This window comes from Poromitra crassiceps, assembly GCF_964638095.1.
Source record: "Poromitra crassiceps genome assembly, chromosome: 16".
Taxonomy (NCBI): Eukaryota; Metazoa; Chordata; class Actinopteri; order Beryciformes; family Melamphaidae; genus Poromitra; species Poromitra crassiceps.
The window spans coordinates 20858974-20875396 of NC_139645.1; the positions used below are offsets into that span (position 1 = coordinate 20858974).

At 41.9% G+C, this 16423-nt stretch overlaps 3 protein-coding genes across 3 annotated transcripts in view; 1 reads left to right on the plus strand and 2 right to left on the minus strand.

Moving 5' to 3' along the window:
- The window catches only part of LOC310791097 (protein NLRC3-like), a gene marked incomplete at both ends in the record, with an annotated part of 109081 nt that extends 105030 nt beyond the window's left edge, over positions 1 to 4051 (minus strand). The window contains 2 exons of the mRNA XM_083652799.1: positions 2069 to 2188; positions 3930 to 4051. Coding sequence (XP_083508925.1) covers positions 2069 to 2188; positions 3930 to 4051 — 242 coding nt within the window. The remainder of the gene's footprint in view (positions 1 to 2068; positions 2189 to 3929) is intronic.
- Positions 1 to 16423, plus strand: part of LOC310791316 (tubulin polymerization-promoting protein family member 3-like) — a gene marked incomplete at its 3' end in the record, with an annotated part of 516176 nt that overhangs the window by 338999 nt on the left and 160754 nt on the right. The window lies entirely within an intron of this gene.
- LOC310791505 (NACHT, LRR and PYD domains-containing protein 12-like) overlaps positions 1 to 16423 on the minus strand; it is a gene marked incomplete at both ends in the record, with an annotated part of 280341 nt that overhangs the window by 192289 nt on the left and 71629 nt on the right. The gene's annotated exons all lie outside the window — the stretch shown is intronic.

The window sequence follows — 16423 nt, forward strand, 5'->3', positions numbered from 1 at the left end:
GTCGGCAAAACTGAGCTACCATATTGTTTTTGTAGCAGGCGACCCCTAGGGGGCTCCACAGTTCTCCTTATTGCACTATGTTTTGTAGAGTAATAATGCTGCTGTGTGTGCAATAAGGGAGACAGGGCTTACCTGTTTGCCCAATATGTCTCAACATGCCACAACCTGAGGGACAGTGAGTGACCTACACGGACACTGATGTGTCTCAATCTCAATGTTTCATCATTAATGTGTATTATTATTGCATTGTATGTATTGTATTACTGTATTATTGTTTTATTCATGAGTAGTGATGTTGAATGTTTAATGTGATTGTTTCTTGATGCTTTGGCAATATTGTTGTTATGACATTCATGCCAATAAAGCTATTTGAATTTGAAATTTGAATTTGACAGAGAGAGAGAGAGAGAGAGAGAGAGAGAGAGAGCGAGAGAGCGTACGTGGGACGTAGTGAGCTGCAGGAATCTCAGTGTTTATGCGAGACAGACTTTTAATTGTATTTTTCAATGTAGACGACATCAGAGATTTATTTCAGAAAGCAATTCTCCACTCCATGAAAAAACATTCAACGCGATGGGCCCAAAAGCCGGCCAGTCAAATAGTGGTCGCAGTGAAGTTAAACGGTGGAAAAGGCGATTTTACAAGTGGCATTCAGGTCATATCTGACTAGTTTTCAATTCAGTTCTCCCCACAAAAGTGATCTCTCCAATATACAGTATACACATACTGTACACCTAACTACATACACACACACAAACACATTTATAGCAAATATTGACCCGCTGGAAACAAAGAAGAATAAGTAGGCCTATAAAAAAGTATAGGGGAGAAACATAATAAAAATAGCCTATGGAAATTTATATAAGGAAAATGGCTATAGAGTATATAAACAAAGATTATAGCAAAATATAGAAGGGACATGGCAATTTAAATAAAGCACGTCAGGTCGCATTCCTCATTGAGTCCGTTAGGAGCGACAGTTTTTAAGGTGTAAATCCAGCGCGCTTCACGTTGCAACAGAGCCCTGTCATGATCCCCGCCTCTCGGGTGCGGTGTGACCAGGTCTAACACCCAGAAACGGAGATCACTAGGGGTGTCACAATATATCGTCCCACGAAATTTCGCGATAGTAAAACGTCACGATATGTATCGTTGAGATGAAATCTTACCTTACCTCACCTTACCTGTTTGCCACGTATGCCCCTTTATTTATAGGAGCGACAGCCAACGCCCAGCTGCCATAGCCTGATGAAGACCCAGTGAGGTTGAAACGCGTTGCGTTTTCCTGCCCGTGTCTCTTATTTTGTTTGAAGTTGTACATTGTATGTAAACCTGAGGTTACCTGTGTACCAACACTTCTGGATTAAATTTCTCGTAAAAAAGTAACCAGTAAGCTCCTTTTTTCACTTTTGTATTCTACTTGACTTTGAGCTTGCTTGCTGCCACTTTCTCTACTCCGTGCCACTGGTTACCCCTTTGTGTGCCAGAGGTGGCACCCGTGCCATAGGCTGCTGACCCCTGATATAGCCTAATGCAACACTATCATGTTCTTGTTGCATTTTATGCTGGCGATAGGGTTAGAAAACAATGTGCCAAATGCGCCTGTTTGCACATCGTGCAAAAAAAACTTGAAAATAGTGATCACGTTAACATTTAAACGCTTGAAAATTCGATTTTACAAGTGGGATTCAATCATATCCAACCCGCTTTCAATGTATTTCTCCCCACAAAAGTAATGTCTGGAATATATAGAATATACAATATAACAGAAGCAATCCATCCTCAACACACCTAACGTCATCAACACCTGCACACGCTCGCTCAGTCAGTCCATGCTTTGGACATGAGCCTGATACCTTCTAAACAAGAGGCGCTCTGCGAGCCACACGGACACGGTACTTTGGGCTTGGATCTGTAAGATCTGTGTTCACGCTCACAACGGACAATTGTGTCTATACATACAGCCCATCCAAGTGATGTGTGGATATGTTCAGGAGTTCACTGCAGGTTTAGAAAGGGCATGCATCATTTTGTCATCAGACAGGGTACAGTATAACAGTGCTCATACCTTGTGTCTGAAGGTCCAGGTTCTTTACTGAAGTATGGAGGTTCACCTTTAGACCAGTCACTCTTCATAGACACACAGCTGGGTACTGGAGACTCTGCTCTCTGTCTGTGGTGCTGAACTCTGGAAACACAAATGTTTCATACATATCATTAGTTCTAGTAAAGAGTTTTTGATAACATGGCCTTTTGATGAGTGTCCAGGATGCCAGATCTCCTGATTTGTTATATACAAACAATACGTGTAGTAGTTTGATATTTAATAATTTTCATAATTATATACAGTATGTATATGAAGTTCAGCCAGGAAGACTATAATCTGCACTTTGCTCTTCCTCAGTTCACTCTTTATTTCTCCACCCCTTCAAATCTGCTCACATGCTCAAAATAGCCTGTCAACTTCCACACTAATAATCAGCTGTTTGCCGCCTGGTCTCTATTAGCCAATAGCATAGCATCTCATCACCTCTCACCCCCACACACCTCCATTGTAAGCCTATCACATTGCTTTTCACCCCTCATTGTAAGCCTATCACATTGCTTTTCACCCCTCATTGTAAGCCTATCACATTGCTTTTCACCCCTCATCGTAAGCCTATCACATGGCTGTTGTGCTATTAAATATGCTTGTTTCTATCCATTCAGCCTCCCAACCTTGCTGCTGACAGTCTCACGCCCTCCACCTCTCCTTCTCCACCCAGTCTTCACAGACCCATCAGATTCTTCAGTCTGAAGAGTCTCATCAGTCTCACAAGGAGAGGCATCACCATCACCACCACCAGTATCTAGACTCTACAGGGGGATCTATCTGGCTGCTGCTCATGGCTGATGCAGCTCTATCTCAATATCTCCCTGTGGTGTCTAAGCACCAAAGACTATTAACAATACCTCATTCTCATCATATTTTCTGTAATTCATCATTCATTCACTATTGTAATAAACATTATTTTATTCATTCTCTGGTCTCTAGTCTCTCCTGATTGAAATATTTTCATGCTGTCATCTTTCATGTCATCTGTTTTTAATGCATTTTCCTTTTGAATTTTAGAAGTATTCCCACTAATTTGTTTTGAGAAGTTTGTTTTTCCTTCAGATGCTGAGCAATTCTGAATAATCACAGTGACATTGAACCAATGCCCCTGCTAGAATATTTAAAGTTTCCCTTCAAAAATGATTTGTTCAAAGTACTTTGGATAAAACACAGAAACAGATCTATAGTTTGCATCATTGTGTTCGGCTGCAATTACTTTGAGCATCCTCATAAGTTGACATGTTGTCATGTAATCAGGTTGTATCAGGTACTGCAGGCTATATGGTAATGTTGTCATGTAATCAGGTTGTATCAGGTACTGCAGGCTATGGTATGTTGTCATGTAATCATGTTGTATCAGGTACTGCAGGCTATGGTATGTATATTGTCAAGTAATCAGGTTGTATCAGGTACTGCAGGCTATGGTATGTTGTCATGTAATCAGGTTGTATCAGGTAGTATCAGGTACTGCAGGCTATGGTATGTTGTCATGTAATCAGGTTGTATCAGGTACTGCAGGCTATGGTACGTTGTCATGTAATCAGGTTGTATGTTGTCATGTAATCAGGTTGTATCAGGTACTGCAGGCTATGGTATGTTGTCATGTAATCAGGTTGTATCAGGTACTGCAGGCTATGGTACGTTGTCATGTAATCAGGTTGTATCAGGTACTGCAGGCTATGGTACATTGTCATGTAATCAGGTTGTATCAGGTACTGCAGGCTATGGTATGTTGTCATGTAATCAGGTTGTATCAGGTACTGCAGGCTATGGTATGTTGTCATGTAATCAGGTTGTATCAGGTACTGCAGGCTTACAGTGTAAGCAGTCTTACTTTGTGTCTGAGGGTCCATGTTCATGTTCATTACTGGAGTCTGGATGAAGATCTCTCACAGACAGACAGCTGAGTGCTGGAGGCTCTGCCCCGCCCTCCTCTTCCTCCACACACACACTCATCTTCTGGACTTCAGTAACACTGTAGAGACACACACACACACACACACACACACACACACACACACACACACACACACACACACACACACACACACACACACACACTTGGTCTGAGACTCTGAGAGAAGCTGTCAATAGTTTGTCCACTAATAAATCATTTACATATCAGACACTTTACTGTAGTTTAACACCTGTACACTTCATTCAACACCCTGCAGACACTGACCTGATGTCCACACATCATTTTCTATTTTATAAGTACATTAGTTATGTATTCACTGATTTAGACTATTCTTTATAAGTATTTATTAACATTAGTCCTCCTGTAGTCTCCCTCCTTAATGACATGTAGTTTTATTTGAGGTTTATAATTGAGGTTTATAATTGTAACTAAACAGTTGTTGGCTCAGTTTGTTTTTCACCTGCATTAAAATACACCAGAATGCAGGATGTCTTTGTAACTAAAAGCTTCCTACAGACCTCCTTAAAAAGTGGCCTGACCTGGGCTAAATGTAAAGAGCCAAAGTCTTACCCCCTTCCTGCTTATAGGCAGACAAACCAAGGGATTTCAACCACGATTTATGTCCCCATCAAATTCGTCAAATGCTTAGAAGAAATGTTGGTCTCGCCCCCGTCTTCCGGTGGCCTGTGCTGCAGTGTTTTCATTCCCCCACAGAAATGCAACAGTAGGCAGTCGCTAGTAGCTATGAGTTAGAGAAAACAATAAGAAACATGACTAAACAAAGTGTTTGCTTTGATTCAAACCACTAGGCTACCTGGAATAAAACTGGATAATAATAATAATAAACTGCGTCATGTCGGCCTTCTTTGAAGTAGGCTACAGGCCCACCTCAGCTGTTCTGTGTTATTTCAGGTGAAGAGAAGTTAGATATCGGTCAGAGACTTTGACATTATAATATGTTGTAATAACACTCACCATGTTTCAACCGTCTCCCTCCTGCTGCTCTGCTCTCTCAAAATGGAGATCTGAACGCGCTGTCTGAATGGAATTAAAACTGCGACACATTTTCATACTTTCACTTCTTCTTTTTCTTCTTCTTCTTCTTCTTCTTCTGTTTGGTTTTACGGCAGTTGGCATCCAAAATTACTGCCATCTACTGAACTAAACCTAAACTGATCTTAATAGACTACTTGCACAACTCCACTACTTCCTGAAATGAGTAGGGCAGTTTGGTTTCCTGTCCTACACTATTGGATGAACTGATTAATGTCAGGTGTGACTTACTGCTGCAGTCACAACAACAGTGATCAGGCACACCTGACATTAATCAGTTCATCCAATAGTGTAGGACAGGAAACCAAACTGCCCTACTCATTTCAGGAAGTAGTGGAGTTGTGCAAGTAGTCTATTGAACTAAAATAAACAAAATAATCACCATATCCACCCCAAAGTACTCCGATTCATAATTCCTTTCCAGATGCAGACGCCTGAGTTTGCACAAACGCATCTCTCAGTATTTATCTATCTCTGCTCCAGATACATCAACCACATCCAGAAATCTCTTTGCAGCGTCAACCACCATTTCAGTCCTCTCCGTCTTCCCAGTCATACTAGCAGCACAGTTTAACACCATGGCGATGAATGCCAGGAATCGCTTCTTGTCCATAGAGATAACATTACTGTGACTTGCTCTTTCCTTCTCCGGCTCCCTTTGTACAATCACCCTGTCCTCATTTCTTTCCCCTTTCCACCTTTTAACAGCCTCAGCATATGACGACCCCCGTTCTTCTCTGATTTTGTTTACCTCCCTTTCCTTCTTTCTTCGCGGACAATCCACAGACCCTGCATCATGATTCCCCTCACAATGCAAACACCTGAGCTGTTCCTTCTCCACACTGCAACTTTCCATAACACTTCCATAAAGTGCTACTCCACAATCCTCCTTCCCACATCTCCTACATATTCTCTCCCTATTACACACTGATGCCACATGTCCATACTCATGACAGCAATAGCACCTGATAGGCGCTCTCTCAAAGGGCCTCACCCTGTAACAAACATACTCACTAAACACTACCGATGGCAATTCCCCTTCAAAGGTTAAACACACACAATTACTCTCCTCTCTTTCATTCTCCTTGCTTCATACACACCTTCCACCTCCAAAAAAGTATTAGCATCCACTGACAACGGCACTTGACTTACCACCCCTTTCCTTCTCTTTTCTACGCCCAACGGAAAACACTTCACACGTTCATTCTGTTCAAGCTCATCAACCTTATCAATCTCCAACACTTTTCTCCTCTGACTTTCAGACATACACTCAATCACCACCATACCACTTTTAGTAATCTTAACTGATCCCACAACTCCAACTTTCTTTCCAATGAACCTTCCTACAACATGTGGATCCTTAAAGATCCCGTCTGCCCATGTCACAGACACCATTCCCACAAGAAAAGACTCCTTTCTCCTCACAGACTCATCGCTCAATTCCTTCTGTTTTATTTCCTTAATCTTTCCCTCCAACCCTTCACTTTCAGCTTCTTCCACCGCCATTTCCTCGCTCTCGTTGTCGCTACCACTAACTCTCTTTCCTCCATTCGACTCTTCCTCCTCACTAACAGGGGCATATCGAAGAGGCTCACCACTATCATTCTGAAAACAGGCTTCCATGCCTTTCCCTCCACCTTTGTTTCCCAACTTGTGCTTTTTGTGCTTCTTGCCCATTACTGTCCGTTCTTTTTCACAAAACAAGATTCTGTTGACTTCAAACCGCTCAACTCGACGCCCCCGCCCAGCTGTCACTCTTCTTCTTCACTCCATACTTTCACTTTCAAGTTTGCACCGCCTGTAACGAGAGCCAAAGTCACGCCCACTTCCGGGTTAGGCCTGCGCACCCATAGACATATATAAAGGCTAGATGGCTTACCCGCGCTGCCGGTCAATGGAGAGCGACGTCGTCGCATGGTGGCCATCTTGCTACGGCACCACAGCTTTATATATATCTATGGGTTAAAAAAACGCTAACATTTTATTATTATTTTTGGCTCCAAATTACACCAAACTTAAACTGAAGCATCATCATCATGAGATGAATTCACGCACCTAGTTTCATGCAGTTTCATCCATTTTGCTAGGAGCTATGAGCATCTGTTGTTGGGTTAGTATTATCACATCAGATGATCATAACTCCTAGGGAAATGGATGAAACTGCATGAAACTTTGTGCCTGAATCCCTCTCATGGCATAGATGCTTCGATTTAATTTTGGTGTAATTTGGAGCCCATCAAAAAAATAGTGTTTTTAGTGTTGTTTTTTTTGTTGTTGCCATATCTCGGGAACGGAATATGCTTGTAATAAACCAAACCGTTTGTAAATCCGTCAAGATTTCAGCGAGTTATGAGTATTTTTGTCTGTGCACCCTCCAACAGCTACCATAGAACGTACCAGAAAGCCTGCCGTAGCAAGATGGCGGCGCTTCAACGACGCTGGTGACGCCGCCTTAAGCCATCTAGCCATTATATATGTCTATGTGCGCACCAAGAGATTACATCCGCAATTCATTTTCCCATAGATATGTCGTAAAATGCTTATAAACATAGTTTTACTTGGTCAAATCAAGCGCTTCAGCTCAGGAGAGACAATAGAACAGTTCACTCAGACCAAAGCTAAAAAAGTAAAAAATAAACAATCTGCTATATTCTTACGTTTTGGTCCGACTGCAATGTTATGGTCTCTCCTGTTTCTAAATACAGCTGAATCGTTTGCTTTGACTAAGTAAAACTATGTTTTTACAAACATTTAACCAAATGTCTATGGGAAAATAAATGGCGGATGAAATCTCTTGGTGCACATGCCTAACCCGAAAGTGGGTGTACCTTTGGCTGTCTATGGAGAAGCATTGTGGCATTTGAGAGGGGGAGCTGTAACTTAATTTTAATTCAAGCAGCAGGGGGATACAAGGAGATACTGTGGTGAAAATAACAAGTTAAAGCTAAGCTAACTCTCTATGGTCAGAAAAACGTGACAAGATGCCCAAATGAAAATGAATGGAAATGATTGAGCTCGATGTGGTTTACATTTAGCTGAAACTGATGAATAAATAAATAGTCTTCTTATTCTACTTAGCCTACTACAACAACCAAGAGGAAAACACTGGGATGGAACCAGAAATACAGTAGACTATTGGAATTAAATAATAATGTGGTAAATTACCCCAAAAGAATCAAGTTACTACAGTTTAATGTGGCTTAATTACCTAAAAGTTGGCTAATGGAATGAAATTAAATGTAATCCAATATGTAGCCATTTGGTCACACGAGGTGACAAAGGACTGCAGCACTAAATAATAATAATAATAGTAATAATAATAAAGAAGTAAAAAGAAACACTTCTGTGTTCAACACACACACACACACATACACACACACACACACACACACACACACACACACACACACACACACACACACACACACACACACACACACACACACACACACACACTTATATTGAACCAAGCTGTGCATTATTATTATACAAATGAGAAATGATCATAAGGTGCTCTGCAGTTTGACAGACAGATGCTGCCCCCTGGTGGCTAAACAGCCTCAGTGAGAGAGAATCAGCACTGAGTTTGAGTTTGAGTTTATTTGATTCTCGCTCACAGTATTCACTGAATGAAAGCAGAATTTACACACAGAACTGTTAAGATCTAGCTAAAAACAAGGAAATAGATGTAAAAAAAAAAAAAAGATTTCATATCACAGATCTAGCTAAAAACAAGAAAATATATTATAAAAATAGATTACATATCACAGGTCACATTTTCAGGACATTGAAACACATAATACATCAAACACAAACATAAGAGTCTCTTAAGACTGAGTGTTAAAGAGTCTGACAGCAGTGGGCAGGGTTGCTGTTCTCAGGCGGTTTGTCCTGGCCGAGAAGGTTGTGAGCTGTCTGCCACTCCGCAGTGTCCTGCTAGTGCAGCTGGCTCTGTCCTGTGGGAGCAGGTCGTGCAGTGTCCTGCCAGTGCAGCTGGCTCTGTCCTGTGGGAGCAGGTCGTGCAGTGTCCTGCCAGTGCAGTTGGCTCTGTCCTGTGGGAGCAGGTCGTGCAGTGTCCTACCAGTGCAGCTGGCTCTGTCCTGTGGGAGCAGGTCGTGCAGTGTCCTGCCAGTGCAGCTGGCTCTGTCCTGTGGAGCAGGGCGTGCAGTGTCCTGCCAGTGCAGCTGGCTCTGTCCTGTGGGAGCAGGTCGTGCAGTGTCCTGCTAGTGCAGCTGGCTCTGTCCTGTGGGAGCAGGTCGTGCAGTGTCCTGCCAGTGCAGCTCTGTCCTGTGGGAGCAGGTCGTGCAGTGTCCTGCCAGTGCAGCTGGCTCTGTCCTGTGGGAGCAGGTCGTGCAGTGTCCTGCCAGTGCAGCTGGCTCTGTCCTGTGGGATCAGGATCAGGTTGCCTCTGGAGATGATTCATGGCTCTCCTTTGCACTCTCTCCAGTTGTGCTGTTTGTTTTTTGTTGTATCCCACTATAGGAGGACTCCTCCATATTCCAGACAAGGCTTGACCAGGGTGGTATAGATGGTCAGCAGATCTTCACAGGGTAGGCCTTGCCTGGCTAGTCCAGTCAGGAAGTGTAACCTTTTTTAAGCTTTCTTCACTGACTGTTCCACTTGAGTGTTGCCGCTGAGGTCATCACTACATCAGTTTAAAGCTTTATTCATACAAGGGGAGTCTTTTTTCAGGAGCGCCCTCTCTCTCTCTCTCCCTCTCTTTCTCTCTCTGCTCTCTCTCTCTCCCCCCCCCCCCCTCTCTCTCTCTCTCTCTCCCTCTCTCTCTCTCTCTCTCTCTCTCCCTCTCTCTCTCTCTCTCTCTCTCTTTGAATTTTACGATCTCACTAAGTTGTTTTGAGAAGTTTGTTTTTCCTTCAGATGCTGAGCAATACTGATTTGTTCACAAGTACTTTGGCTAAAACACAGTTTGCCTATTTTGTTCGACTGCAATTACTTTCAGTACCCTCATCATTTGACAAGTTCTGATTTAATCAGGTTGTATCAGGTACTGCAGGCTTCAGTGCAGGTGCAATTGTAGGATCAGACCTCTAGGGGGCCTCAGCCCCCAATCAGAATGTGACATGCACACAGTGCCTTATAAAAGTGGTTAACTCCACCACACTAAATCCCTCACCACACTGGATAACACCATTAAAGGAGGATCCAATCTTCTTCTTTTTTACAACCCGGAGCTAATTTACAGCTTTAATTATAATTTTTAACTCAAAACACAAACACAGCAGGCTGAGCTAGTGCACATTTTCTCATTGTCTCTATGATATAATAAGGATATGAGGATGTAAATAGCCCCTGTGTGGCCCCTGTGTGGCCCACGATGGAATTGCAAAAAAATAATAATAATAATAATAATCTGTCCTAATCTCTGTCCTCCACTGTACTGTACTGTACTGTACATTGTCCTCCACTGTACTGTACTGTACTGTACATTGTCCTCCACTGTACTGTACATTGTCCTCCACTGTACTGTATGTACATTGTCCTCCACTGTACTGTATGTACATTGTCCTCCACTGTACTGTATGTACATTGTCCTCCACTGTACTGTACTGTATGTACATTGTCCTCCACTGTACTATACTGTACATTGTCCTCCACTGTACTGTAGTGTACATTGTCCTCCACTGTACTGTAATGTATGTACATTGTCCTTCACTGTACTGTACTGTATGTACATTGTCCTCCACTGTACTGTACTGTATGTACATTGTCCTCCACTGTACTGTACTGTACTGTACTGTAGTGTACATTGTCCTCCACTGTACTGTACTGTAGTGTACATTGTCCTCCACTGTACTGTACTGTACTGTACATTGTCCTCCACTGTACTGTACTGTGCTGTAGTGTACATTGTCCTCCACTGTACTGTACTGTACATTGTCCTCCACTGTACTGTACTGTAGTGTACATTGTCCTCCACTGTACTGTACTGTATGTACATTGTCCTCCACTGTACTGTACTGTGCTGTAGTGTACATTGTCCTCCACTGTACTGTACTGTACTGTACTGTACATTGTCCTCCACTGTACTGTACTGTACTGTACTGTATGTACATTGTCCTCCACTGTACTGTACTGTATGTACATTGTCCTCCACTGTACTGTACTGTATGTACATTGTCCTCCACTGTACTGTACTGTACTGTAGTGTACATTGTCCTCCACTGTACTGTACTGTACTGTACATTGTCCTCCACTGTACTGTACTGGACTGTACATTGTCCTCCACTGTGCTGTGCTGTACTGTACTGTATGTACATTGTCCTCGACTGTACTGTACTGTCTGACTTGAAAGTCCTCTTTATTGTTTGACATGTTGCATTCTGAGATACTTTTATGCTGACCAAAGTTGTGGTTTTTCACCATTCTGGGTAAATTCTTGAGACTAGTTAGTTTCAGAAGGGAATTGATGCCAGACCTACTACTGCTGCGTGATGCCTTCATGTACTGCTGGGGAAGCCTGTCAGACACGCACAAAATATTCCAGTTTTATCCTTATTCCAAAGAAGACCATATTCCTACTAAGCTTTTTATGGTGAATGAAAATGTATATTCCACCAATATTCCCGTTTAAATGCAGCCATGAAAACTCTGATGACTAATGGAAGACATCCCCATGAGGTCGAAGGTCGAAGGTCAATTAGATCCTCTCCAGTGTGCCTATCAGGCAGGTAGAGGTGTGGAGGATGCTACCCTAACCTTACTCAATCTTTGAGTTCAACATCTGGAGGCCCCAAAAACACATGCCTGCATTCAACACCATCCAGCCTGATCTCCTTGCAGAGAAACTTATTTCTCATTTGAATCTGAACCCAAATCTTATTGGCTGGATTGTGGACTTCCTGACGGACAGGTCACAATGTGTGAGGGTCAGGGGTGTGTTATCCTCCAAGCTATTCTCTTCTACTGGTTCCCCCCCAGGGCTGTGTCCTCTCCTCACTGTTCTTTATCTTATACACTCACTTCTGTAGGAGGATGTATGAGAAGAGGCATATCCTGAAGTTTGCCGACGACTCAGTCATTGTATAAGTCTTTTCAATGACAATGAGACTGAGCATGGTCCTATAGTGGACGATTTCATATCTTGGTGTAATGACACCTTCTTGTCAATCAATGTTTCGAAGACTAAAGTTATGATCCTTGATTTCCGTAAAACTCAACCTGCTATTTCTCATACCACCATTCAGGATATGGAAGTTGAGATCGTCCCGGAGTATAAATACTTGGGAACCAAGTATTTAACACTCCTCCTATGTTGTATTGGACTAAACTGGCAATGTTGTGATTTTGTGTCGTAGATATTTTCTCTTCATCTCTGAATATTGATATGACCGCTTAACTGCATACTTACACTAAGACAGATTCCTTGTAGGTAATAGTGCATATTAGTGGCAATAAAAGTGATTCTGATTCTGACTAATAGTGAACATCAAATAGTAGTCCGTGGGTTCAGGAAACAGGCTGCAATAGCAGTGTTCCTCCACTAGATGGTAGAAGAGCTCTACTCTTGTTAGGTTTACACTTGCTGCTGCTCTGCCTCCATTTTTCGATTTGAACAGTAGTCTACATTCCTGTTTCCAAAGTGAATGGATGAAAAAGATAATCAATCAAAGAAGATTTCAGGCAGAACAAAATAAAGAAATAGAACATAGAAACAAAAGTTGTTTATACCCAACAAAAATGTAATTGCTCTTTTTGGGGAATTTGTAATGCTCATGGGACCAGAATTCTACTTCAAATTTTGCAGCAGGTGTTTTATCCGAATGTTTAATTTGTGGTTTTCAAATAAGACCTTGTTGCAGAGAGTATAACTGCTGTGATGATGTGTGACTTGTCTGACATGATGATCAGGTCTCTTGCTGTGATGAGTGACTTGTCTGACATGATGAACAGGTCTCTTGCTGTGATGATCAGTGACTTGTCTGACATGATGATCAGGTCTCTTGCTGTGATGATGAGTGACTTGTCTGATATGATGATCAGGTCTCTTGCTGTGATGATGAGTGACTTGTCTGACATGATGATCAGGTCTCTTGCTGTGATAATGAGTGACTTGTCTGACATGATGATCAGGTCTCTTGCTGTGATGATGAGTGACTTGTCTGACATGATGATCAGGTCTCTTGCTGTGATGAGTGACTTGTCTGACATGATGATCATGTCTCTTGCTGTGATGATGAGTGACTTGTCTGACATGATAATCAGGTCTCTTGTTGTGATGAGTGACTTGTCTGACATGATGATCAGGTCTCTTGCTGTGATGAGTGACTTGTCTGACATGATGATCAGGTCTCTTGCTGTGATCAGTGACTTGTCTGACATGATGATCAGGTCTCTTGCTGTGATGAGTGACTTGTCACAAGCTTTTTTCTCACTTCAAAAGAAAAACAGGACTTGTTTCTCAAATAAAAACCTATAACTTGAGAGACGGAGCCTTTTCACCAGGGACTCTATATGATACCCAAAAGAATGAACAGTATGTCATTTCTCTGCTGGCACTGTAAAAAAGGCAATTTTTTTCATATGGTTTGGTCATGTAATTTATTTTATTTTGGAACTCTGTGACTAAGATAATATCACACTGTGTGTCTACATGGCAGCTAGGAAGTGCATAGATTGAAACTGGAAAGCATCCAACCCCTCAGTAATAATAGTCCACCGGTGGAATGAGCTCTCAAGTCTCAGGTTGGACAATATGTATTATGAGTAAAGGCAGATCCTCAAAAATATGGCAATCTGATAGAGTTTGATTCAACAACTTTTTACAGCAGTGTCAGTAATTATGACGATGGCAGGATCTGAGTGCACTATAGTTTGTGTTGTTTTGTTTGTTTATCTTGTTTGTTTTACAGTATCTTTTATATCTTGAGAATGTGATGTGTTTTGATATCAATCAGATTCAGGACACCTGATTGTTTAGGCTCAACCCTCTTTTTATTGATCCCTCCACGCTGTCACATGACAATAACTCAATAAAAAATATATAAAATACATTATTCATCTCATTAGAAATCAACTGGAAAATAAAAAACATAAACTAAATACATAGAAATACATCAGGCCTATAATTAGGCCAATTTTATGGAAAGTCATGTTGTTGCACTTGTATTCAAAATCGATAATTTCTTGTGTTTTATTTTTCATAATTCAAGATCCTTAACATGAATTGGTAAATCAGAGTGTCAGCGCCTAATTGGCAACGTAAATCAACAGGTTACATTTTCCTTGATTTTCACTTATTTAACAACAGAGAAATACACTGGTTTAAAGGCAACAATAATAACATGTTAAAGTAAACACTGTTTAATTAAAACTATGCAGACCAAGCAAATTTTCATTTAACGTTTATTCCTGTACAAAACAAGATTGATGTTTAGCTTGGAGGGGTGAGATTGATCAAATAAAAACAAAGATTCAAAGGGGGGAATATTTGAACCTGTCAATCACATCATAACTGATGAAAAACAAGAATTAGATTCTGTCTCATTCACTTGATTTTCAAAGTAAAATGTGTGTTCTTGTAGGCTACAGGTGATGTGAAAACTCTGATCAGTTAATCAGAGCTGCCAAGTTTCACCAAAAGTTTGACTGAGACTTCGGGGGAAGGGACCTTATCACCAGCAGGGGGGAAAAGACGTTTGAAGTCAGATTTAGAGGAATATCTCATGTTTAAATTAACATGATTACACTGTTGTGATGTCATTATGTGTCGCTCATTTTCTTATGACTTCCATATGATTATCATGGCATTGATTTCAAACATATCAGCCAGCCCTACTTTCTATGTGCCTACAGCCCGAAAAGCATTTATCTGGAGCACCTCGAGCAACCCGGAAGTCGTTGTTCCGGGTTGCTTCAGATCAGAGAAGAAGAAGAAGCGGTGCTCCAGATAAATGCTTTTCGGTTTTTGAAAGACAGAAAAGTGGATTTTATGCAACAATTTGGATGCAACAACTATATGTCATTAAAAGAAGAGGATGTTTTGCATCGGATAGCGTTGCATTTAGACCTAGATGTGAAAATGGCACAGTGTTGGATGGGAAATGCGTGACGTTCGCCGGGCGCTAATGTGCTCAGTATGAGCGAGAAGCGCCCGGTTAGCGGGGTAAAGGTGCTCTTATACTCAAGCAAGCTCCGTGGGGGTGGAGCTCCGCGAGTCTCCGGGAGTCACCGTGCAGACCTCGCGCTGAGGCAGATGCTATTATACTCAGAAAGTGATCAGCATGTATTGTACAATGTACAACAGCCCGTGAAAAGTCGCAATGAAACGCTATTATGTGCAGTACTGAGTGCGCTTTCACTCTCAAACGACCGCACATCAGCACATGAAGGAATCACCAAACTTGTTTTTAGTGAAAGCCGTTTTACTCCTCAGCCCTGATTGCCTACTCTGTGCTGCTTTTAATCTCTCTCAATAATGCTCTCAACACAACACATTTACTTGGTGAAATGACTAAAAACGAACAGTTGCAAATCAAAGTTTATAGCCTACCACATGGGTCAAGAAATGTGGTGAAAACACAGCTCAGTGTTCAGAGCTCAGTGGCTTGAAAGCGGCCATGTTTGGAGAGAAGCCGTCCGGAGCTCGCGCTGTGAGAAAAAAAAATCCGGCACACGGCGAGCGCCCGACGGAGGTAGCGAATAACCACGCCCAACAAATTTACGTCATTTAATGCGCCCGGCCCTCGCTCCACCCCCGCGCCCTTCACGGCAGGGTGAGCATAATACCACCTGCAAGCGCGTGCTCCCCTCCGCCTCGTGCGCGTGATTTGTCATATTTCCTTCTGTGAGGAACCTAAATGGCAGCGATGACGGTGATCGTTACCCACTGAAGAGCGAGGTGACGTTTATGTGAGGAGTTTTGAGACAGAGAGGAGAGCAGAGCAGGAGGGGTGACGCTGGGGTTGCCACCTTTCATTCAGAGAAATAAGGGACACCCCTCGCAGTAGGGCCCACGGATGCCGCCGTCCGAAGGGCGGCGGCGGAAAATTTTGGCCATTTGGGGCTCCTGTCAGTCAAGGGCCCTTGGAATCGTCCACACTTTTCCACATCTGCCTGTAGCTAAGTCACACCATCCAAACAGTGATACCACACAGAAATCTTCACAAACATTTGTAATCTGAGAAAAACATATTAATACATAATATGTTTTTTCTCTGAGCACTTTTTTTTTTTACTTTTCTTTATCCTGTTAATAAATGCAATTTTCCAGATTAGTTGATCATATAACATTAACATAACATCAACGTTGTTTATTTTCTTATCATTGTACACTATATTTATATTGATACATATATATTAAATAAATGTTTATGTATTAAACTGTAAAACTCAACTTA